The 24027-nt window shown below is 42.9% G+C and overlaps 1 protein-coding gene across 3 annotated transcripts; it reads left to right on the top strand.

Annotated features, from left to right (window-relative positions):
- The first annotated feature begins 13379 nt into the window (after nucleotides 1-13379).
- On the top strand, nucleotides 13380-23076 carry casp2 (caspase 2, apoptosis-related cysteine peptidase). Of its 3 annotated transcripts, none has more exons than XM_042308467.1 (12): nucleotides 13380-13462; nucleotides 14165-14321; nucleotides 14742-14903; nucleotides 15028-15168; nucleotides 17028-17100; nucleotides 17626-17717; nucleotides 18938-19120; nucleotides 20421-20549; nucleotides 20633-20723; nucleotides 20832-21020; nucleotides 21787-21896; nucleotides 22003-23075. In XM_042308467.1, exons 2-12 carry the CDS (start codon nucleotides 14169-14171, stop codon nucleotides 22135-22137), a joined length of 1458 nt encoding a protein of 485 aa, XP_042164401.1. In that variant the 5' UTR covers nucleotides 13380-13462; nucleotides 14165-14168; the 3' UTR covers nucleotides 22138-23075. The 3 variants fall into 3 exon arrangements, with proteins under 3 accessions (XP_042164401.1, XP_042164398.1, XP_024245802.2); XM_042308464.1 differs by having other exon boundaries at nucleotides 13408-13462; nucleotides 14168-14321; XM_024390034.2 differs by lacking the exon at nucleotides 15028-15168 and having other exon boundaries at nucleotides 13408-13462; nucleotides 14168-14321; nucleotides 22003-23076.
- The last annotated feature ends 951 nt before the right edge of the window (nucleotides 23077-24027 follow it).

Raw genomic sequence — 24027 nt, forward strand, 5'->3', positions numbered from 1 at the left:
CTCTCTCTCTCTTTCTCTCCTCTCTGCCCCCTGCCTCTCACTCATTTAATCTCTATACTTCCTTCCCTATATCCTGCTGTCAGCCAGACGAGCAATATTAACCCCATCTTGGCCGCAGGGACACGCACTGATGGATAACAAACCCCCATGAGCCTGCCCTGACATGCAGTACATGTATGGACACAGAGACAGAGGAGTCGCTGGGTATCGATCGCCATGCTCTAAGAAACACAGATAGTGGTCTCACTGACTTGGTGTGTGTAAAGATAGGAATGGTAAATAAATAAATAAACGCATGAGCGATTGCCTCTTTAGACCTGTTACCCTTTGAGTCTGTAGAACCATCAATTATTGACAGCACATACTGAGAGAGGTGCAAGGCAGCGGGAGAGGAGAGGAGAGAGGAGGGGAATGGGGAGGGGGTAGTGGAGGGGAGGGTGTTGAGGCACACTGCTAAAGGGGGAATACAAAAGAGGAAGGGAGGTTAGAAATACTGTATCTATGAACACAACATTAGGCTTCATTTGTGCAATAAGGTTAATTATGTTGTGGCATTGGTAGTATTTAAACAAATCTTTGTTATCAAGGAAGATTTTTCATATCAATCAAAATACCCTTTTCTGTGTTTGCAAATATTTCTGCAGGGGGGTGATGCGCGCCATATTGGAAGTTCTCATAGACGGTCAGCTAAGAAAGCCTCCATTTACATGTTACTTATGAGTAGATTTATAATAATAATAATAATAATAATTAGTTGGGTGCTTACATTTGTCCTATTTCTCACATGTACAAGTGTGTGTTATACACATTTGTGAATTGTACATTTGTTCGGTTACCGCCTAATTTCACATTACTTAGGGATTATAATTGGATTTTCTCATTCTAGCTAACAACTGCTACATCCAAAATATGTTTTTTTAAGATCACAAACAAATATAATCTTTGCGACTATTCAAGCAATAATCAAAACATTTTAAGTGTAGAAACCAAAAAAAGTGTTCGCCCAGCAAAACGTCAATCAAAATTCCCTGAACTGTCATTGGCTATAATCCTAAATTTATTCTGCAGAGGTGCGGAAGTTGTTTGTTAGTAGGGTACGTTGTTTAACCTCTGATTTAAAGTCCCTTATCTAGGGGACTAGTAGCGGTTCTGGACTGGTTCAGAGTGACCAAAATGTTTGTGTACAGAACGTCTATGAACAGTGCAACGTCAATTGCTTTAAATTCAGCAAAACAGCTCTCCACATTCAGATGGCACCGTTCGCAAGGAGCTGAGATGTAGGCTTTGTAATCTTGCACCTCATTTGCATATGAGTGACGTGTCAAATTTTTGGTCCTATCCAGACAAAGGACCTATTCCTCTGGCTGTGAGCATAGGAGCCCCACTTGCTTTTGAGCCGGGCTGAAACTCAATGAAACTCAAGATTCTCAAATGGAGATAACGTTTGTGGTATTAAGTTTTAGCTATGTTGGATGAACAGATTGCTATACTTCTATATGAAAACCCTTCAGTTGGCATGCTGAATGGCAGTCAATAAACATGATATTTCTGTCACGACTTCCGCCGAAGTCGGCTCCCCTCCTTGTTCGGGCGGCGTTCGACGTCACCGGCCTTCTAGCCATCTCCGCTCCATTTTTCATTGTTCTGTTTGTTTTGTCTTGTTCCCCGCACACCTGGTTTACATCAAATCAAATCAAATGTATTTATATAGCCCGTCGTACATCAGCTGATATCTCAAAGTGCTGTACAGAAACCCAGCCTAAAACCCCAAACAGCAAGCAATGCAGGTGTAGAAGCACGGTGGATAGGAAAAACTCCCTAGAAAGGCCAAAACCTAGGAAGAAACCTAGAGAGGAACCAAGCTATGTGGGGTGGACAGTCTTCTTCTGGCTGTGCCGGGTGGAGATTATAACAGAACATGGCCAAGATGTTCAAATGTTCATAAATGACCAGCATGGTCAAATAATAATAATCACAGGCAGAACAGTTGAAACTGGAGCAGCAGCACAGCCAGGTGGACTGGGGACAGCAAGGAGTCATCATGTCAGGTAGTCCTGAGGCATGGTCCTAGTGCTCAGGTCCTCCGAGAGAAAGAAAGAAAGAGAGAATTTGAGAGAGCATATGTGGGGTGGCCAGTCCTCTTCTGGCTTTGCCGGGTGGAGATTATAACAGGAGAATTAGAGAGAGCATACTTAAATTCACACAGGACACCGGATAGGACAGGAGAAGTACTCCAGATATAACAAACTGACCCTAGCCCCACAACACATAAACTACTGCAGCATAAATACTGGAGGCTGAGACAGGAGGGGTCAGGAGACACTGTGGCCCCATCCGATGACACCCCCGGACAGGGCCAAACAGGAAGGATATAATCCCACCCACTTTGCCAAAGCACAGCCCCCACACCACTAGAGGGATATCTTCAACTACCAACGTACCATCCTGAGACAAGGCCAAGTATAGCCCACAAAGATCTCCGCCACGGCACAACCCAAGGTGGGGCGCCAACATTCCCTAATCAACTGCATATACAGTATATATTCCTCTGTTCCCCCCATGTCTTTGTGTGGGATTGTTTTGTTACTTGTTTTGTATTGACGCGCCTAGCTGGTTTTTCCCCGGATACTATGTTTCAACCCGGAGTATGTTTAATTGTTAAATATTTTTGCTTATTTGTGACTTTGTCGCGCTTTGCACTTTTGCCTTTGGCTGGAGGTTTGTTGGACACTGTTGCATCCGTGTGTTGTTGCTTCTACCGAATAAAGTGTGCGCCTGATCATAACTCTCTGCTCTCCTGCACCTGACTTCAACACCAGTAGCGCACAACTCTCTGCTCTCCTGCACCTGACTTCAACACCAGTAGATCACAACTCTCTGCTCTCCTGCACCTGACTTCAACACCAGTAGATCACAACTCTCTGCTCTCCTGCACAACTCACAACTCTCTGCTCCTGCACCTGACTTCAACACCAGTAGATCACAACTCTCTGCTCTCCTGCACCTGACTTCAACACCAGTAGATCACAACTCTCTGCTCTCCTGCACCTGACTTCAACACCAGTAGATCACAACTCTCTGCTCTCCTGCACCTGACTTCAACACCAGTAGATCACAACTCTCTGCTCTCCTGCACCTGACTTCAACACCAGTAGATCACAACTCTCTGCTCTCCTGCACCTGACTTCAACACCAGTAGATCACAACTCTCTGCTCTCCTGCACCTGACTTCAACACCAGTAGATCACAACTCTCTGCTCTCCTGCACCTGACTTCAACACCAGTAGATCACAACTCTCTGCTCTCCTGCACCTGACTTCAACACCAGTAGATCACAACTCTCTGCTCTCCTGCACCTGACTTCAACACCAGTTGATCACAGTAGATCACAACTCTCTGCTCTCCTGCACCTGACTTCAACACCAGTAGCGCACAACTCACAACTCTGCTCTCTCCTGCACCTGATCACAACTCTCTGCTCTCCTGCACCTGACTTCAACACCAGTAGATCACAACTCTCTGCTCTCCTGCACCTGACTTCAACACCAGTAGATCACAACTCTCTGCTCTCCTGCACCTGACTTCAACACCAGTAGATCACAACTCTCTGCTCTCCTGCACCTGACTTCAACACCAGTAGCGCACAACTCTCTGCTCTCCTGCACCTGACTTCAACACCAGTAGCACATACTCTGACAATCCCCCCAGTTTGACTGATAAATCAAATGTATCAGGAACATATTATACATGTTATTGTATTCATGAACATTGAAGGGAAGAAGTCTGAATTTGCTCAATCTAGTTCTGTTAATCCACCACAAATATTGATTTTGATGGAGACCAAAGTTCACAACTGGTTCCATAGTGGCAACATTCTTATTGATTTCAGGCAGCTCCTTCCGAGAGATCAAACACAACTCATGGTAACATTGCAGAATCATCCGTATCAGTGAGCTGTTGTGAAGCTCCTTCTAAGAATCGACCTTACAAAAAAAATGACATTTTAAAATCACATGTAACAGATTCTGAAGGGGTTGGGGAAGTTTTCCACTTGAACTTCAAGCCAGCAAAGTCTAGATACCTGGTGCTGAAAAGGGGGAAGACTGTGGACAAGTTCCGCTTCATCATTCAAGACACAGAGAAACCGGTAAAGAGTCTGGGCAAGATGTTTGACAGCAGCCTGAGGGATACAGCATCCATCAAGACATCCAACCAGGAGCTGGGAGTGTGGTTGGCTACAGTGGACAAGTCAGGTTTACCCGGCAAGTTCAAGGCCTGGATATACCAACATGGTGTCCTCCCACGGAACCTCTGGCCCCTCCTGGTATACAAGGTCCCGATTTCTATAGTCGAGCTAATGGATGGGATTACCACGAAGCCTGAGCAGCACTGCCCTGTACAGTCAGAAGAACAAACTGAAACTACCCATCAGCATGAATGAGGAATTAATGGTGACTCGTACAAAGGAGGTGCTGCAATACAGGGAGTCAAGCATCCCGAAAGTCTCCTAGACAGGTATAGAGGTGAGGACAGGAAGGAAGTGGAGGGCTCAGGATGCAGTAGTGTCACGCCCTGGTCTAGTATTTTGTGTTTTTCTTCATGTATTGGGTCAGGCCAGGGTGTGGCATGGGGTTTTTGTATTGTGGTGTGTTTTGTCTTGGGGTTTTGGTGTGTATGTATTGGGATTGTAGCTAGTGGGGTTATCTAGCAAAGTCTATGGCTGTCTGGAGTGGTTCTCAATCAGAGGCAGGTGTTTATCGTTGTCTCTGATTGGGAACCATATTTAGGCAGCCATATTCTTTGAGTTTGTTGTGGGTGATTGTCCTTAGTATCTTTGTTCCTATCTTTGTTCCTATCTTTGTTCCTATCTTTGTTCCTATCTTTGTTCCTATCTTTGTTCCTATCTTTGTTCCTATCTTTGTTCCTATCTTTGTTCCTATCTTTGTTCCTATCTTTGTTCCTATCTTTGTTCCTATCTTTGTTCCTATCTTTGTTCCTATCTTTGTTCCTATCTTTGTTCCTATCTTTGTTCCTATCTTTGTTCCTATCTTTGTTCCTATCTTTGTTCCTATCTTTGTTCCTATCTTTGTTCCTATCTTTGTTCCTATCTTTGTTCCTATCTTTGTTCCTATCTTTGTTCCTATCTTTGTTCCTATCTTTGTTCCTATCTTTGTTAGTTTTCACAAGTATAGGCTGTTTCGGTTTTCGTTTCGTTATTTACGTTCTTTGTTTTGTAGTGTTTGTGTTACTTCGTGTTTACGTTATTCATTAAACATGGATCGCAATCTACACGCTGCATTTTGGTCCGACTCTCCTTCACACCTAGAAACCCGTAACAAGTAGAGCATGCTGAGGCACGGCTACGGCACAGTGTGCTGGTGGGTAATGTGACTCCGGGAAGAGCTGACCTTGGTAGCATTACTGGTGGTGCAGGAGGAAGTGTGAGCAACAGTTGAGGAGGAGGGAGCCAGCAGGATGGTAGGAATGCAGCAACAAGATGGGAGAAAATGGTGGAAAGTACATGGTCCGAGCTAGGGCTGGGCGATATGGCCAAAATCTCATATCCCGATAAAGGTAATTTCATATAACGATACATATAACGATATAGCACATTTTCTGTAAATTCAATGAATAAATAGTTTATATAAAATTACCATAAGTAAAGGCCTATTTCTTATTACATTTTGAATTATACTCAACAAATAAAGGTACTTACTCATATTTGATTATTTCTCATTTTATTTAGAACCTTTGCAAGTTTTCAATTAAGCGTTTAACAAAATGTAAAATATTAATGTATCAAATCTAAAAAGGTAAATAGAAAACACTTCAACTATAGTTGCAAACAAAATAAATATAGGCCTTATATATATGTATTTTTTTAAATTTTTTGGGGGGGGGGCTTGCCTGTTTGTATGTTATTTTGGTATTAATACGTGTCACATACCAATTTGCATTTGATACCTTGGGTCGAGTGTTAGCACCAACTCACGAAACCCCTGTTTCTCGACCGTGCAAATTGGGGCCTTGTCTTTGCAGATGTAAGTTGTAATGGCAACTGTTGTCTCCTTCCATCTTCGTGATTTTTGTTATATGGTGTGCCGCGGGCAAAAGCCTCTTGCAACGCCTGAGTCGGGGGGTTGTTTTGAGCACTCAACTGGGTGTCATCCGGTCTACGTACTGTTTCACATGATTCTTGCGCAGGTGGTAAAAGAGGTTAGTGGTGTTTAAGCCTGTTGTCGGGCCGGTTTTCTGGTCCGTGTCAGACTTTTCATACCCAAACCACGCCCATGCGACCAAAGTAGCCCCTCTTTTAGGTACGAGCTCTGTGTCTCCGTGCTCTGTGTCACGTTCACTCTCCTCCATGTTTGTTTGTGTTGCACATTTTCTTCCACACAACTCAAAGCGACGTCCAATTAACAAAAAATATTGGCGTAAAGAGTGTGATTTGCGACATAACAAAATAAATGATAGAAAAACATTGATCGTTTCATATTATGCTCTATCGTCACACGATATACATCGTCATATCGCCCAGCCCTTTTCCGAAGGCCTAGCATCATCGCATCAAGTTCTTGATCCAGGTAGTCTACAATGTCCTGAAAAAGAAAAGGAGAGCCACACACTCGGAGCTCAGATGCAATAATTCAATAAACAGCCAAGCTGTCTTCATCAGGGTATAGTCTACAACGTCTTACCAAGCTCATCTAACCTGTTCTGCTGTGGCAGGGTCGATTCACAATCATGCTCTCTGCCTAAAGAGAGGAGTACATCCATTCTCAACTGCTGCTCAAAAGCCCAAGGTGAGGGTCACTACCGCTGGTGCCACAACCTGGTGCCTAAAGCCATTGTGGAAATCATCTGTCAGAATGCAGGTATTATGGTTTAAGACAAAAACACATCTTCAGTGGGATCAGCCACTGCAAGCGCCTCGGACAAGCTAAGTAGGCCATTGCAATCGTCAGAGCCGGGGAAAAGCCAACACCAGCTACCAGAACCTCCACAGGTCTTTTCACAACAGCTCAAGACTGGGGGCTGAAAGTTGACCTACGAAAGCAGTTCAAGTTCCCAGACATCATCACAGCGACAACACTGAGGCCAGACATTGTGCTGTTTTCCAAAACCTCCAAACAGGTCATCTTAACGGAGCTCACTATCCCTTGGGAGGACCGCATTGAGGAGGAGAATGAAAGAAAATAGGCCGAAGTACGAGGACCTGGTGGAGCAGTACTGAAGACCAAGGTCTGAGTCTGTCGAAGTGGGATGCAGAAGGTTCGTAGGTCAATTCTTCTACAGGGCATTATGACTACTAGGCACCACAGAGAGGAAGGCCATCAAGACAGTGGAAGCTATGCTTTGGCTGTTAATTGTTAATTAACCATGTTAAATTTCAGAAATGTCAACTTCAATGGGGTAGGGACGTCCCAAGGATTTTGGATAGCACAGATCCAAGTGCACATTGAGCTGTGCTAGTGTTCAGGTGTTATCTGCTCTGTTAAACCAAATCTAAAAAGAGGGCAATAAACACAGGTTTTGCCTAGATGGTTAGTTTGTCAGAAATGACGTTTCGTAGCAGGTTAGGAGAACTTACACTGCAGGCTCGGATAATAAACGTAGCATGTTTGAAGAATTAGGTTAGATTTGGGAAAAAGGTTAGGGATAGCTAAAATGAAACATTTCTCAACTTTTGACATCAATTTGATAAACTGTATCCGATCTAGTAACGACCATGCAAAAGTGAGTAGTTTATTTTGAAAACAACGGGCATCCATCTTGGATGTTGTCTCTAGTTCATTTATAAGCTAAGTGCATTCTTCTCCTAAAATGAATACCAACTTTATCCTCTTCATGTAAAAATGAAAAACTGCTGTTGGGTAAACTATACATCAATACCTGAAAATATATCTACTATGTACAAAATGTATTAGCTAAAACGATTATAACTATTATTGTTTGTAGTTCATGATTAGCCAAAATTGTATAATATTTTGTCTATAATTGTCGTTTATACGGCCAGCTATATGTTTATTGTGCCAGCCCGACTTCTGCAGCTGTTTATTAACAAATAGGCAATACCAGTTGCTTCTATGATTTCCTAAAAGTTACGTCACTGTTTTAGCCGTATATTACCAAAGTTCTCTAATGTACAGTACACCGGGACTAAACCTTGCACTGGGTAGGTTATCCTTTGGAACCAGGATTGATCCTCACCGGTTGTTAAAAGGAAAGTTCACCGTAATAAAAAAATGACATGTTGATTTACTTATCCTGTAAGCAGTCTATGGGAAAGGTATGAAAGCAATCCATGATTTGGTTTAGTTTTCCTAGCAGTTTGCACATGAAAACGTTAGCATTTGTGGCGCAAATCCAATAAAAGCCATGTGCAATGTTCACTCACATTTTTTGGGACACAGCAAATTTCAGGTCTGCAGTGTGCAAACTTGAAAAGTCAGTGAAAGGTTAGTGCAACTTCCAGCACATGTTTTCTGTGAACACAGAGGCTGTACACGCTTTAAGTTACAGTTTTAACAGTGGCCAAGTAGGCTTCTGTGGCTATTTGTAGACCTACTAGAGTGGGCTACCATCAAAAACAATGGAGAAAATGCAACCCATAACATTGTTACATAGAAATAGCTATTCTTTCATTAAGCCTACAGCAGCAGCCAATGAGTGGTGTTCAATGTAGGCCTACATTCCATGAGACTTATGTTGTTGTGTTGTTTGATGCAAGAAAGCACTTTACAAAATAAAATGCATTATTATTCCCATACCATTATTACAGAGAATCAGACAAATTATGCTACCCTCTGCCTATTGGCTACTTAGCTTATTCAACTCTGTCTCAAAACTCAACACTGGCCCTTTAAGACAAAAAAAAGCTCTACCTGACTCGCTTTGCAAAGATGCCTAGGAATGTGCACGTTTGTCCTCTTGTAGGAAGCAATCACTCCCCTATTGCTGACTACAAATGATCTAACAGGGATAAAAACTCACTAACTAGAGAAGGATATGAACTAAATGTGCACACGTGGCTACATGTAGCTCTTGTTTTGATCTCATCCACTGAAGAGGGTTAAACCAAGGCCTTATACCTTTTAAAGGGTTAATAAATGATGTTATGATAAACTGTAAGGTTTCCTCTTCAGGAGACCTCTGTGTGTGTGTTAAAACCTGTTTTGTGTGTTGTGACCTTCAGACACTATCAGAAGGATCCAGACTCCTCCTGTCTGGATCCCACTGTGGTTATCTGGTTTTCTGAGAACACAAGGCTGCCACAGACCTGATGAAACCAGCCACCTGTCAGAAGATGCTTACACTTGTTCACATTGTTATGACTCTATACTTGTGATGAAAGGTCAAGTTTCGGTCAAACCCACTTCTGAGCTTTTAATTGCTGATAAGATGGTTTCTGCTGACAGGAGGATGTTAGATTTATTAAAATGTTGTTGCCAGGGAAACTCACGCAAGGAGGACTAGGAGAGGCTATATGAGTTACAGGATGTCTTAGACATTTTGCAGAACTTGGGGAGAACTATCATATACTGTTATATTGTCCTCTGTACCAACTTCTGCCTAAAATTGTATTACTACAGGAGAATTTTAAAACTTAAAGAGTCTGTGTTTCCTTTCCGTTACTAATGTATGTTTGATAATTATATAGACCTGATCATTTGTTGAAGAAATTGACCAACACTGCTCATGACCACTCATGCTATCTGTCACGCCCTGACCTTAGAGATCCTTTTTATGTCTCTATTTTGGTTTGGTCAGGGTGTGAGTTGGGGTGGGTATTCTATGTTCTATGTTGTGTAGTTCTATGTTTTGGCCGGGTAGGGTTCTCAATCAGGGACAGCTGTCTATCGTTGTCTCTGATTGAGAACCATACTTAGGTTGCCCTTTTTCGCACCTGTGTTTGTGGGAAGTTGACTTTTGTTTAGGGCACATAGCTGTTTGCTTCATGGTTTGTTTTTGTAGTGTTTGTTTTGTTCGGTGTCTTTTTTCCAAATAAAGAGAATGTACGCTCACCACGCTGCACCTTGGTCCTCTTCTTTTAACGGCCGTGACACTATCAACACAGTCCAGTTCAAAGTAAATGGCACAGATCCGTATACAGTTGAAGTTGAAAGTGAACATACACCTTAGCCAAATACATTTAAACTCAGTTTTTCGCAATTCCTGACATTTAACCCTATTTTTACTATTTTTGTTTCATCAGACCAGAGGACATTTCTCCAAAAAGTACTATCTTTGTCCCCATGTTCAGTTGCAAACCGTAGTCTGACATTTTTATGGCGGTTTTGGAGCAGTGGCTTCTTCCTTGCTGAGTGGCCTTTCAGGTTTTGTCAATATAGGACTCATTTTACTGTGGATATAGATACTTTTGTACCTGTTTCCTCCAGCATCTTCCAAAGGCCTTTGCTGTTGTTCTGGGATTGATTTGCACTTTTTGCACCAAAGTACGTTCATCTCTAGGAGACAGAACGCATTTCCTTTCCTGAGTGGTATGACGGCTGCGTGGTCCAATGGTGTTTATACTTGCGTACTATTGTTTGTACAGATAAACGTGGTACCTTCAGGCATTTGGAAATTGCTCCCAAGGATGAAGCAAACTTGTGGAGGTTAACAATTGTTTTTCTGAGGTCTTGGCTGATTTCTTTAGATTTTCCCATGATGTCAAGCAAAGAGGCACTGAGTTTGAAGGTAGGCCTTGAAATACATCCACAGGTACACCTCCAATTGACTCAAATTATATTATTATCAGAAGCTTCGAAAGCCATGAGATCCTTTTCTGGATTTTTCTAAGCTGTTTAAAGGCACAGTCAACTTAGTGTATGTAAACTTCTGACCCACTGGAATTGTGATGCAGGGAATTAGAAGTGAAATAATCTGTCTGTAAACAATTGTTGGAAAAATGACTTGTGTCATGAACAAAGTAGATGTCCTAACCGACTTGCCAAAACTATAGTTTGTTAACAAGAAATTTGTGGAGTGGTTGAAAAACTAGTTTTGATGACTCCAACTCCAAGTGTATGTAAACTTCCGATTTCAACTGTACATTGCCTTCGGACCGTTTTCGGAACACATTACTTTTCCCACATTTTGTTATGTTACAGCCTTATTCTAAAATTGATTCCTTTTTCCCTCAATCTACACACAATACCCCATAATGACAAAGCAAAAACAAGTTTACACATTTCACATTGACATAAGTATTCAGACCCTTTACTCAGTACTTTGTTGAAGCACCTTTGGCAGTAATTACAGCCTTGAGTCTTATTGCGTATGATGCTACAAGCTTGGCACATTTGTATTTGGGGAGTTTCTCCCATTATTCTCTGCAGATCCCCTCAAGCTATGTCAGGGTGGATGGGGAGCATTGGTGCACAGCTATTCACAGCTATTCTAATTGGTGGAGTGCTGCAGAAATGGTTGTCCTTCTGGAAGGTTCTTCCACCTCCAAAGAGGATCTCTGAGCTCTGTCAGAGTGACCCTTGGGTTCTTGGTCACCTCCCTGACCAAGGCCCTTCTCTCCCGATTGCTCAGTTTGATCCGGGCAGCCAGCTCTAGGAAGAGTCTTGGTGGTTCCAAACTTCTTCCATTTAAGAATGACGGAGGCCATTGTGTTCGTTGGGACTGTAACAATGTGTGCTGAGAGTCGTGAAGCAAGTTCAGGGAGTGAGTGTTTTAATAAATAAACACAACATAATACAAAATAAGAAACGTGAACAACGCACAGACATGACCCAAACAATAACACCTGGGAAAGGAACCAAAGAGTGACATATTTAGGGAAGGTAATCAGGGAAGTGATGGAGTCCAGGTGAGTCTGATGACGCGCAGGAGCGCGTAATGATGGCGACAGGGGAGCCTGGAGCCAGTTGAGGCATGAGAGCCTGACGAGCCAGTGGAAGTAGTGGAGCCTGGCGATCCTGCTAAAAGGCATAAAAAAGCCTGACGAGCCGGTTGAGGCAGGGAGCCTGGCGATCCGGCTAAAGCATGAGAGCCTGACTAGCCGGCGGAAGCAGGGGAGCCTGGCGTTCTGTCTGAGGCATGAGAGGCTGTAGCGGCTCCCAGACCCAACGTCATTCCCACCGGGAAAAAAACACTCCCTGGGTGAGGCGTTATTCTATGGATCTACAGGTTCCCGTACCTTAGCAGAGGTGACCGGTCCCCTCCTGATCCCCGGGATCGTCATCTTGGTCAGCGTCCTGCAGATGGAGCCACGTGTCGGGGAGGGGGTACTGTCACTGTCACGTGTAATCCCCCTCCGACCTCTAGGTCACCAGGCTGCTCGTTAGGGTGCACACCTCTCACCAGCGTTACACACATAATGACACTCACCTGGACTCCAACTCTTTGATTACCTGCCCTTTATATGTCACTCCCTTTGGTTTCTTCCCCAGTCGTCATTGCTGCTGTTTCATGTCAGTGCGCTGTTTGTGATTCTCTTTTGTTCATTTATTAATTAAAAGTATTCACTCCCTGAACTTGCTTCCCGACTCTCAGCATACATCGTTACAGGGACCTTCAATGCTGCAGATTTTTTTTGTACCCTTCCCCATATCTGTGCCTCGACAATCCTGTCTCGTAGCTCTACGGACAAATCTTTCGACCTCATGGCTTGGTTTTTGCTCTGACATGCACTGTCAACTGTGGGACTTTTATATAGACAGGTGTGTGCCTTTCCAAATCATGTCCTATCAATTGAATTTACCACAGGTGGACTCCAATCAAATTGTCGAAACTCCTGAGCTCAATTTCGAGTCTCATAGCAAAGGGTCTGAATACTTACGTAAATAAAATGTGCAAACATTTTGAAAAACCTGTTACCGCTTTGTCATTGTGGGGTATTGTGTGTAGATTGATGAGGAAAAAATATATTTAATCCATTTTAGAATAAGGCTGTAATGTAACAAAATGTGGAAAAAATCAAGGGGTCTGAATACTTTCCGAATGCGCAGTATGTTCATAGGGTATCTATAAATACAACATATTTGGCTCCATTTGCACAATAAGGTAAATTATGTAGTGCCATTTTAAGTATCATTTCTCACATCAATCAACATTATTTGGGAAAACATGGATTTTTCACAATCAAAAATTCCTTGTGGACAGATGTGAGCTGTTTCCAGTTCATTCCTGAATCTCTGAATCTCTCACTCTCTTATTTCCTACAAATTACATGCCATCCTCTACCTCGTCTAAATATTAGATAGCTGTTTATGTTAGTCTTCCATGATATTCTTATCAATTGGTTGATTATTTACTGTAACAACAGATACAAATTCAAAATTCATTTGTTTCCAACCACGCCCTCATGGGAAAGCTGACTTGTATTCGCCCAGGAAAACGTCAATCCAAATTCTCCGACCTGCATTGGCTGTAATTCAACACAATGAATTTAGACCACTCCCACTACCATTTCCACACTTTGCAGAGGCGCGGAAGTTGGTTTTGTAGGGTACGTTATGTTGTTATATTGTGCGAAATAACTTCAAATACAGTTAGTTAAATCTGTTTTTAATGACATGTGGTTTGGGAGCAGATGAACGAATTGAAAGTGTTCTGAATGTTTGCAATTCTCGAAAAAAAAATAACATCCCAACGTTAGCATGCCGATGTAACAATGTGTTAAGCGAACCTGACTGGCTAACGTTAGTTATTTGCATATCTAAAGTTCAGTGTACATTGTTTTCTGAAATGCAACGATACTGACTGACATTTGCTTACAATTTAGTATTGTTCGGACGTCAAAGTGATGTCAACTTTTCCTTCACACATTCATTATTAGCTAGCTAACGCGTTAGCTGGAGACAGCTGGCTAACGTTACCTGACAGCCTTTGTAAGTATCTGCTGCTGAGTGTTACCGGACTTTGGAAAGAATAGGAGATATAACTACCAATTACTTTCTCGAATTCATCCAGACAGCTACTATAGCTAGCTAGTATAATGTTAGTTGTCTTACAGTAAGACACATTCAGCATCCTTACCACTCCGATTTAGAAAACAAGGTATGTTGAGCTATTATAATAGCTCGATACAATGCCAATGAGTAACGTTAATACGTTGTTGTTGAGAAGCTAGGCCTATATACCGCGCCACGGTTTTGCAAGAATGTAAGTTGACAGTAAATTAAGCGTTTTCCTGTGTCTTGTCTCGTAGCAGAATGTTGGGGGAATGCGGTATGCTGGAACGAGACAGAAGGGGGCTTCGGAAATGCTCTGTGACTCTCTGCAAAGAGATGGTGGTGGACGAGCTGTTCATTCAGTCGCTGCAGACAGACGACATTCTCACCGACAGCATGGCAGAAAGCATCCTGGTATGTTGTGTTCACCATGTTAAATTGTGTAGTTTGATACTATTACCAGGTCAGGTGACTTATGACACTATCAACGTCCAAAATATGCATGCATTCATGGCCCAAATGTCTTATTGTTGATTTATGTAATTAACTTCAATCATGTAATCAAATATGAATGTTAGTGCAGATCAGGGTTTCCCAAACTCGGTCCTTGAAACTCGTCCTTGCCCCTTGTGTGCATGTGTAAAAATGTTTTGCCATAGCACTACACAGCTGATTGAAATAATCAAAACTTGATGATGAGTTGATCATTTGAATCATGTGTAGTGCTAGGGCAAAAACCAAAATATGCACCCGGTTTCAGAAACCCTGGTGTAGATTACAATGTCTTTCACTTTCTATTTTTTGTAATCTGTGTTGATATCCGTTGTTCCCCAGGTGGAGCCGACCTCCCACAAGCGGAGCTGGCGTCTGCTGTCCCTGCTCCCCAAGCGTGGTCCCAGAGCCTTCAGCAGCTTCTGCTCAGCACTGAGAGACACAGAGCAGCATCACCTATGTGCCCTGCTCACAGAGTCACCAGAGAGGGATGGAGAGAGACAGGTGAGTGGGCTCTGGGTGCCACACAAGATGTTGATCCAGACAGATGAGCAGAAGGACAAAGATAGAAAGGGAGAGGGGTGAGCGCCACAACCAACCTAAGCCTCATACTGTGCCCCTTACACAGTGTCCCCAGACAGCTAAGGCGAAAGACAGGGCTGAGGAGGTGATATCCACAGCATACCCAATCCAAGCTTCAGACCGCAACGCCCCATTCACAAAGAACCCAGTCAAAGACAGTGAGGAAGAGGGGGATGAAGAGAAAGAGGTGAGCTCTACCCAACACCTAACCCAAGCTACAGACTAAGTTGGAATATTTTCCTGGCATTTTACAAATGTTCCATCCCAAGAATAAAACAACTTCTCTCCCGAGTAACCCTGTATTTCCCTCCAAAACTGGAAGTGTCATTCAAAAACATTATATGTAATGAAAAACATTCAAACCTAATGCTACCTGAGTCTGATACATTTACGAGGCCTACATTAAAGACATTTAATGAGCCCAAAGCCCAAATAATTGTTCCATTATCTATAGGATATAGGCTATTGCACATTACGCACGACAGGGAAGCATTTACAACCCATAGATGTAGCTAGCTATATGCTCTTGGGTAAATAAATGAAACAAGCTCCAGTAGACTAATCTTTTTGAGTGTGAACTGTATTACTGTATTGTATTATACTGTATTATATGAACTGGAATTACGCACATCGTTCAAACCATGATAAAGCAGAAGAGTGGTTATGGGTCTGAATAAATAACTGCATTAGCCTGATGCCTTAGCACGCATTCACTGTTCTTTCAAACTACCCGTGAGTTCTGTTGGCTGCTGTATTTAACATTCAGCAACAACAACAAAAAATTGCATCCCTCTTCGAATAGCCTATTGGTGTAAGAAATGCAAAAAAGATTGTCTAGCTTTTCCTGCATGGGATTCAGAGCTAAGGAGCGTTTATTTAGAGAGACCAGCGGAGCACAGGCGCTTGCGCATTGTGCAAGAGACAGAGGCTATAAGTTAGATGCTTATTATGCATTATACATCATTAATTAGCTTAATATAAGGTTAATAATGTATTACCTGAAAGGGGTAGGCTAGAACATCTATATATCTCAATTTAGAACAGGATTATCTATTTTAGATGCAATTTGAATGGGGTTGATAGAGAGTGTGTTCACTGATTTAAAGCAACGATGTTAGAGTGATAGGCTGTTTTTAAAACTCTTGAGCTGCAATAAAAATATATATATATTTACAACAACAACAAAAAGTTGACCCCTGAATGCCAGATGGAGATGGGTGAATTAGACGTGCATTCTGTCTCTATTACTGTTGCATAGGCTATGCTGCAGTCAATGTAGGCCTACCTGTCACAAGAAAAAACGTTACCATGATGAGATGAAACAGGAAGCATAGCTGCTGCTTTTGCAACAGCTAATGGGGATCCTAATAAAATACCAATACAGTGGGTATGCATTGTGAACTGCGCTCCATACTGAGATGGGCTGCCTGTCTCGCCCCTGAGCATTGATTCATCATGCAGCGGCCGTAGAGAAACCACATTTAGACATCGCATAGCATTTTAACAGTTCCATTTCACGCCATGCTGTTCATATAAATCATTTATTATAATTTACCGGTTTCTCGCAGTTATTTATCCCGGGAAAGGGGAGTGGTTTTGGACGGTAAATCTTTGAAACTGGGTTCCTGCCATTCAACCCCACTACAGACTGTCCCCCCCCAGAGTCCCCAGATAGTCACTAGAGAAAGAAGTGACCACAACACTCCCAACCCAAGCTACAGACTGCTGTAACAGGGAGAAAGAGGGGAATAAGAAAAGAGGAGGAGAGATGTAGATTGGGAGAGAGGTGAGAGTCAGCCATCACTCTCAACCCAAGCTACAGACTGCTGTAACAGGGAGAAAGAGGAGGAGAGATGTAGATTGGGAGAGAGGTGAGTCAGCCATCACTCCCAACCCAAGCCTCCTCTGGATGTTTTGCTATTCACACTGCAGGCGAGAGAGAAAAAAATCAGGAATGAACTGGTTTCACCTATAAATGTTTAGATTGTATTGATGTCGAAGGTAAGTTAAAAGATGGTTAAATTATCGATTTTCTTTGTCATTCAGAGATATATGGACTCTCCCCTCCCACTACCTTTCCAGGAGAGGATGGTTCCAGCCAAGAGAGCCAGAACACAAGGTGAGTAGAGCAGTCATCTGAGGTGGGTGCATTCAAGATCACAGTTTTACAACTGTTTCATTCACAATATTTGCACGTTTCCTAGGAGATCGTGGGAGGGGTCGTTTGTGTGGTTGTTTGGAGAGAAAAAAAATGTAATCATTCTGTTTGTTGGCTTGCAACTCGGTAAAAAGCTTATTTTTAATAAACCCAATTAAACTGTAAATGAAAATGTCCCAATTGAGTCCAGTTGTAAAATTTGATCAGTGTGGAAGCAGTGTGCTGTAGCCTTGGTATGGAGTGCCACTGCCCAGCCAGTCTCGCCACCTGCAGGCACCACGCCCGTGTGACTTGCTCACATAGCTGTAGTACAAAGGTTGTTACAACACCATTATATGTTGCTAACAGCTTCCCTTTCAAGGCAGAAACGTGACCTTGACTGGAACCCTGCTCTGATGGACATTATTGTAATTGTTTGTCTCCACTGGTGTAATTTCTGGAATGAAATACATTCAAGGTGTAATGTCATCCTAATATGTGTTTCAGAGTCAATGGAGATGTGTCTGGATGCAGACAGTCCCATCACCAGCTCTGTTCTTCCCTGTACACCAGACTTCTACTTAAAACACTGCCAACAGGTACAACGCTCACTGTTAATACAAACCAGTAAATCACCATGTCACTGTCTGTTACAAACCAGTAAATCACCTGTCATGTCTGCCAACAGGTACAGCGCTCACTGTTAATACAAACCAGTAAATCACTGTCTGTACCATGTCACTGCCAACAGGTACAGCGCTCACTGTTAATACAAACCAGTAAATCACTGTCTGTACCATGTCACTGCCAACAGGTACAACGCTCACTGTTAATACAAAATCAGTAAATCACAACGCTCACTGTTAATACAAACCAGTCTGTACCATGTCACTGCCAACAGGTACAGCGCTCACTGTTAATACAAACCAGTAAATCACTGTCTGTACCATGTCACTGCCAACAGGTACAACGCTCACTGTTAATACAAACCAGTAAATCACTGTCTGTACCATGTCAGTGCCAACAGGTACAACACAGTTTCTGTCTGGTATCTCTTACCTGAGACAATTAACGTTGTTAACTGGGTGTATTTTTGGTTCTCATATTTGTCACTGCAAATACAACTGTTATAATATAATGCAACTACATGCAGTCCCCAAGGGCAGTTAGTTTCAAGGCAGCAGCCACTGCAACGTGCACCTTTGCAACGAACACATGCATGTACTTCCTGTGTCCAGAATGTGTTTCCAGATGCTGTTTAGCTGCATTGTTCCCCAAGGTATTTCTAGGGAGCAGGAGAGCAGATCTTCCTATTCAACCACCTCAACCTGTAACAGCTGTTGAAGTGTCTCCGCTCTAAACAGACAGCTATTAGACTTCTGCGGTATAGACAGAGTTTAGACAGTACCAGGACCAAGTCCCACTGGTCCGTAGAAGACCGTGTTTGTCTAGACCACAGTCAGTTTGACAGGAAAGAGACATGGGGAGAATTCCCCCAGCCCATGTGTTGAAGTCTCTGTAAACCTGCTCAGGTTGAGGATGATTCATCACTGAGCTCCACTGGGTTGGAAAACTGTCATTTAAATACAGGGACAGAAACCACAACAAACACTACTGAGAACAGCAGCAGCGTAAGCACATTATTTTCCTTCAGGTAAACCATGTCATATTCTCATGCTGCTTTTTTGTCTCTCGTCCCTCTCTCTTTTCTCTTCCTTTCCCTTCTCTCTTTCTTTCCTCCCTTTGCATCTCTCTCTCCTCCCCTCACACTTTCTCTCTTCCCCCTCTCCTCTCTTTCTCCCTTTTCTCTCCCCTTCAGTCCTATAGTATGGTGTCCAGTCCTCGTGGCCTGGCCTTGGTGATCAGTAATGTCTCCTTTGACCCCTGTGCTGCTCCTGACCTGGACTCCAGGAAGGGAGGGGAGGTGGACGAGGAGGTCCTCAGGAAGGTGTTCACTGAGCTGGACTACATAGTCACCGTCCGGAGAGACCTCACAGCTCCGGTAACAGAGACATACAGTTGAAGTCGGAGGTTTACATACACCTTAGCCAAATACATTTACACTCAGTTTTTCATAATTCCTGACATTTATTCTAGTAAAAAATCCCTGTCTTAGGTCAGTTAGGATCACCACTTTATTTTAAGAATGTGAAATGTCAGAATAATAGTAGAGAGACTGATTTATTTCAGCTTTTATTTCTTTCATCACATTTCCAGTGGATCAGAAGTTTACATACACTCAATTAGTATTTGGTAGCATTGCCTTTAAATTGTTTAACTTGGGTCAAACGTCTCAGGTAGCCTTCCACAAGCTTCCCACAATAAGTTGGGTGAATTTTAGCCCATTCCTCCTGACAGAGCTGGTGTAACTGAGTCAGGTTTGTAGGCCTCCTTGCTCGCACACACTTTTTCAGTTCTGCCCACAAATTTTCTATAGGAAGGAGGTCAGGGCTTTGTGATGGCCACTCCAATGCCTTGACTTTGTTGTCCTTATGCCACTTTGCCACAACTTTGGAAGTGTGCTTGGGGTCATTGTCCATTTGGAAGACCCATTTGTGACCAAGCTTTGACTTTCTGACTGATGTCTGGAGATGTTGCTTCAATATATCCACATAATTTTCCATCCTCATGAAGCCATCTATTTTGTGAAGTGCACCAGTCCCCCCTGCAGCAAAGCAACCCCACAACGTGATGCTGCCACCCCCGTGCTTTGCGTGACATACTTTCTTGGATTTTCCAATCTGTTTAAAGGCACAGTCAACTTAGTGTATGTAAACTTCTGACCCACTGGAACTGTGATACAGTGAATTTTAAGTGAAATAATCTGTCTGTTGTTGGAAAATGCACAAGTAGATGTCCTAACCGACTTGCCAAAACTATAGTTTGTTAACAAGAAATTTGTGGAGTGGTTGAAAAACAAGTTTTAATGACTCCAACCTAAGTGTATGTAAATTTCCGACTTCAACTGTACACAGACACAGAGAGTCAGACAGTGGTGCCAAAGGTACAGCAGTGCTTCAACAACATGGACTGTATCAGTGGATCCCCCACTGGCTTCAATCAGTGGCACTCAGGCATTTGTTTGCCTTGATCTTCACATAGACCTGTTGCTATTAGAGTCATGGTGTTAGCTAGTGGAGACAGCTGTCTGTAGCGTTGGTCTTTCCATGACCATGTTTAATGCAAAGAACAAAGGGTGAATTTACAGCTCTACTTCCTCTCTGTATGTTCCCAAAATAATTCTAAAAGTTCTATGTAAGTAGAATATAGTTTAATACTTGATTGATCTCTCTCTATGACAGGGCATGCGGGAGTGCATTGAGCAGTTTGGCAGACGGCAGCAGCACCAGACCGTATCCAGCTGTGTGGTGTGTCTGCTGTCCCATGGAGTAGAGGGGGCTATCTACGGCACAGACGGACAGCTGCTGGAGGTGTGTGTGACCTCATTCAGTTGAGAGTGAAACCCTTTCTGATGATAATAATCATATTAATTGAATCTCTGTCTCTCTCTCAGTTGGACTGGGTGTTTGAGGCATTTGACAACGCCCACTGTCCTCTACTGCAGAATAAACCCAAGATGTTCTTCATCCAGGCCTGCAGAGGAGGTGAGCTCACACACGATCTCTCTGCCCTCACTCTCCCTCCTTCCCTTTCCCCAACCCTCCCTCCCATGTTCTCTTCTTCTAACCCGTCTTCTCTCTGTCTCACTCCAGAGGAGATGGACTGTGGGGTGGAGCAGTCAGACGGGCCAGAGAGGACCCAGTCTCCTGGCTGTGAACAGAGGGATGCAGGGAGGGAGGGAGAGGGAGATGGTGACACCAGGCAGACGGAGGAGAGAGGCAGGCTCAGAGTCAAACTGCCCCAGCGCTCTGACATGATCTGTGGCTTCGCCTCCCTCAAAGGTGTGAGTGTGTGTAGGTTATGTGTGTTGTCTGAGTCGGTTTATGATGTGAATGTTGGAGTATTTGGTGGTATTTCTTTGTTGTGTGTGTGTGTTGGGCCCTACTACATAATGTAGTGTCTGTTGGGCCCTACTGGGTAATGTAGTGTCTGTTGGGCCCTGCTAGGTAATGTGGTGTGTTGGGCCCTACTAGGTAATGTAGTATCTGTCGGGCCCTACTAGGTAATGTAGTATCTGTCGGGTCCTACTAGGTAATGTAGTGTCTCTTGGGCCGTGCTAGGTAATGTGGTGTGTTGGGCCCTACTACGTAATGTAGTGTCTCTTGGGCCGTGCTAGGTAATGTGGTGTGTTGGGCCCTACTACGTAATGTAGTGTCTGTTGGGCCCTACTGGATCATGTAGTGTCTCTTGGGCCCTGTTAAATAATTTAGTGTCTGTTGGGCCCTGCTAGGTAATGTGGTGTGTTGGGCCCTACTAGGTAATGTAGTATCTGTTGGGCCCTACTAGGTAATGTAGTATCTGTCGGGCCCTACTAGGTAATGTAGTGTCTGTTGGGCCCTACTAGGTAATGTAGTGTCTGTTGGGCCCTGCTAGGTAATGTAGTGTCTGTTGGGCCCTGCTAGGTAATATAGTGTCTTTTGGGCCCTGCTAGGTAATGTAGTGTCTGTTGGGCCCTGCTAGGTAATGTAGTGTCTGTTGGGCCCTACTAGGTAATGTAGTGTCTGTTGGGCCCTACTAGGTAATGTAGTGTCTGTTGGGCCCTACTAGGCACTGCAGCCATGAGGAATACCAAGAGAGGATCCTGGTTCATCCAAGAGGTCAACTCAGCACTCCGCTTCAGAGCCAGAGACACACACCTATCAGACATACTGGTGCAGGTAAACACACACCACATATCACAGTCAAAGTAAGTACATTTTCCCTCAATTAAAGTAGTTATCAGCAAGTTCAGTGCTAGTAACCTTTTGTAACCTCTGTCCTCAGGTGAATGGTCGTATTAAAGACAGAGAAGGCTATGCTCCTGGCACCCCCCACCATCGCTGTAAGGAGATGTCTGAATTCACCAGCTCCCTCTGCAAAGACCTCTACCTGTTCCCCAAGTACCACCCTCAGTACTGACATGCACACATTTCTGCACCCCTACAGCACCACACACATACCGCACCCACTACTGACACACACACATGCTGTTACACACACTCACAGAGGATTAATGAATTCACATTTGCTGTGCAAATTCTCTCACAGACAAACTCTTGGAAAGAAAAATGAAAGGAGTTGTTGTAAATCTATGTGCTTGGTAATGGACATGAAGTATACATGACTGGTATGCAGCTGATGTGTGTACCTACCTATCAGCTAGGCTTGCTATATGTGTATCTGTGCCAGTTAGAAATGGGATTGAAATGTTCTAGTAAATATTTTTAGCTCGCTAACACACCAGAATATATTTAAATGTATCGCTTTTAATTTCTTACTAAACAGTAACTTTTGGGTTTCAAGTTTATTCTTTTTTTAAACATGTATTTTGTATGCAGATCTATTTTTATCAATTTATTTTGTATCAAATCATTTTTAAGCTGTTTTTTTGTAAGAATTTTAAAGCCCTCGTCTCCTTTTTGTATTCCAAAATGTTTATTATAAAATGCATACCATTATAAGCATTATAATAGGAAATCCCCCCTGACCAAATGAAGGTATGTATCTGTGTCCATCTGATGGGCAGACAGGTGGTGGTGTAGTGTTATTGGCTGAGGATGCAGCATGGAGGGAGCTGCATTTCAATACCCTCCTAGTAATCTGAGTCTTCCACTGAAGGATACTGGGACAAGTAGATGTGATATTGGGAGTTTCGTGTTTGTTAGCAATGATTTGATGTGTTATTGAGGCAACAAGTGTACTGCATTCCATTTGAATAGAATGGAGTCATGACCATTTCTCTCACAAACTGTCCTCCTCCCCCTCCCATCTCTCTACCTCCATGGGGGCGTTACGGTCTAAGGCACTGCATCTCAGTGCAAGAGGCGTCACCACAGTCCCTGTTTCGAATCCAGGCTGTGTCACATCTGGTTGTGATTGGGAGTCCCATAGGGCGGCGCACAATTGGCCCAGCGTCGCGTCATCCAGGTTTGGCCAGGTTAGGCCGTCATTGTAAATAAGAATTTGTTCTTATCTGACTTGCCTAGTTAAATACAACATTAATTAACCTAAATGTTTTAACTACACTGGTAACCAGACTGTTATTACTTAGATGTGTTGAAAGACGTCAACATTTTATTTAAATGAATTACATTTATATGTTACACCAATGAATTAAATTAGAATTCTACGTAACTGCTAGTTATCTCTGGTCAACTTGAGACCTAAGTTACCTACTGTCAACGTTTCCTTGACCATTAAGATTTCAGTTCACAAGATGGATGTACATGGATGTTTTAAAGATGGATGGATTGGTTTTAAAGCAGCTACAGTATTTTCCTTTTCAATTTGATATGCAATATTCCATAGCAATGTGTGCCATGTGAAAGCTGTGTTAAGTATTGTCTTTAAAATACTTGGTTAATCATTTACATAGGACGATGCATCACATTCAAGTGTATGAGCAGCAATATTGATGTTTCTCAAAATGAGCAGCAATGTGTTTGGTTCTAACAGTGTTGTAGGGAAGAGTGGTATGACAGGAACAGTATGAATTGAGCTGTTGACCAACCAATCACAGACAATGCGTAGTGATCATCTTTATAAGGGACAGTTTTATAGAGATCCTGTTAAATTAGTATTCTAATTCTATGGACAATTCACCCCAAAATCAAAGTGCCAGATGTTAGATGTTTTCCATTCGGTTTGAAGCCTCTAGTTCGGTTTGAACTAACTTAATGTGTACAATATAGCATCTACACAACTAGTGTGGTGGAAAATCATATTTTTTTGTAATTGTAAATGTTCCGAAGGTGGATTTTGTGGTGAAGTAGGTTATCCCTTGAAAGTGAAGTACTGAGGGCTGGGGTT

This window comes from Oncorhynchus tshawytscha, linkage group LG03 (genome assembly GCF_018296145.1).
Source record: "Oncorhynchus tshawytscha isolate Ot180627B linkage group LG03, Otsh_v2.0, whole genome shotgun sequence".
Lineage (NCBI taxonomy): Eukaryota > Metazoa > Chordata > Actinopteri > Salmoniformes > Salmonidae > Oncorhynchus > Oncorhynchus tshawytscha.

Excerpts from the sequence above, each read along its gene's own strand:
- casp2 (XM_042308467.1), top strand. The coding sequence starts at position 14,169 with ATGTTGGGGGAATGCGGTATGCTGGAACGAGACAGAAGGGGGCTTCGG. Across the intron at positions 14,904-15,027 it reads AGAGGGATGGAGAGAGACAG|TGTCCCCAGACAGCTAAGGC; the intron begins GTGAGTGGGCTC and ends CCCCTTACACAG. Across the intron at positions 17,718-18,937 it reads ACTTAAAACACTGCCAACAG|TCCTATAGTATGGTGTCCAG; the intron begins GTACAACGCTCA and ends TCTCCCCTTCAG.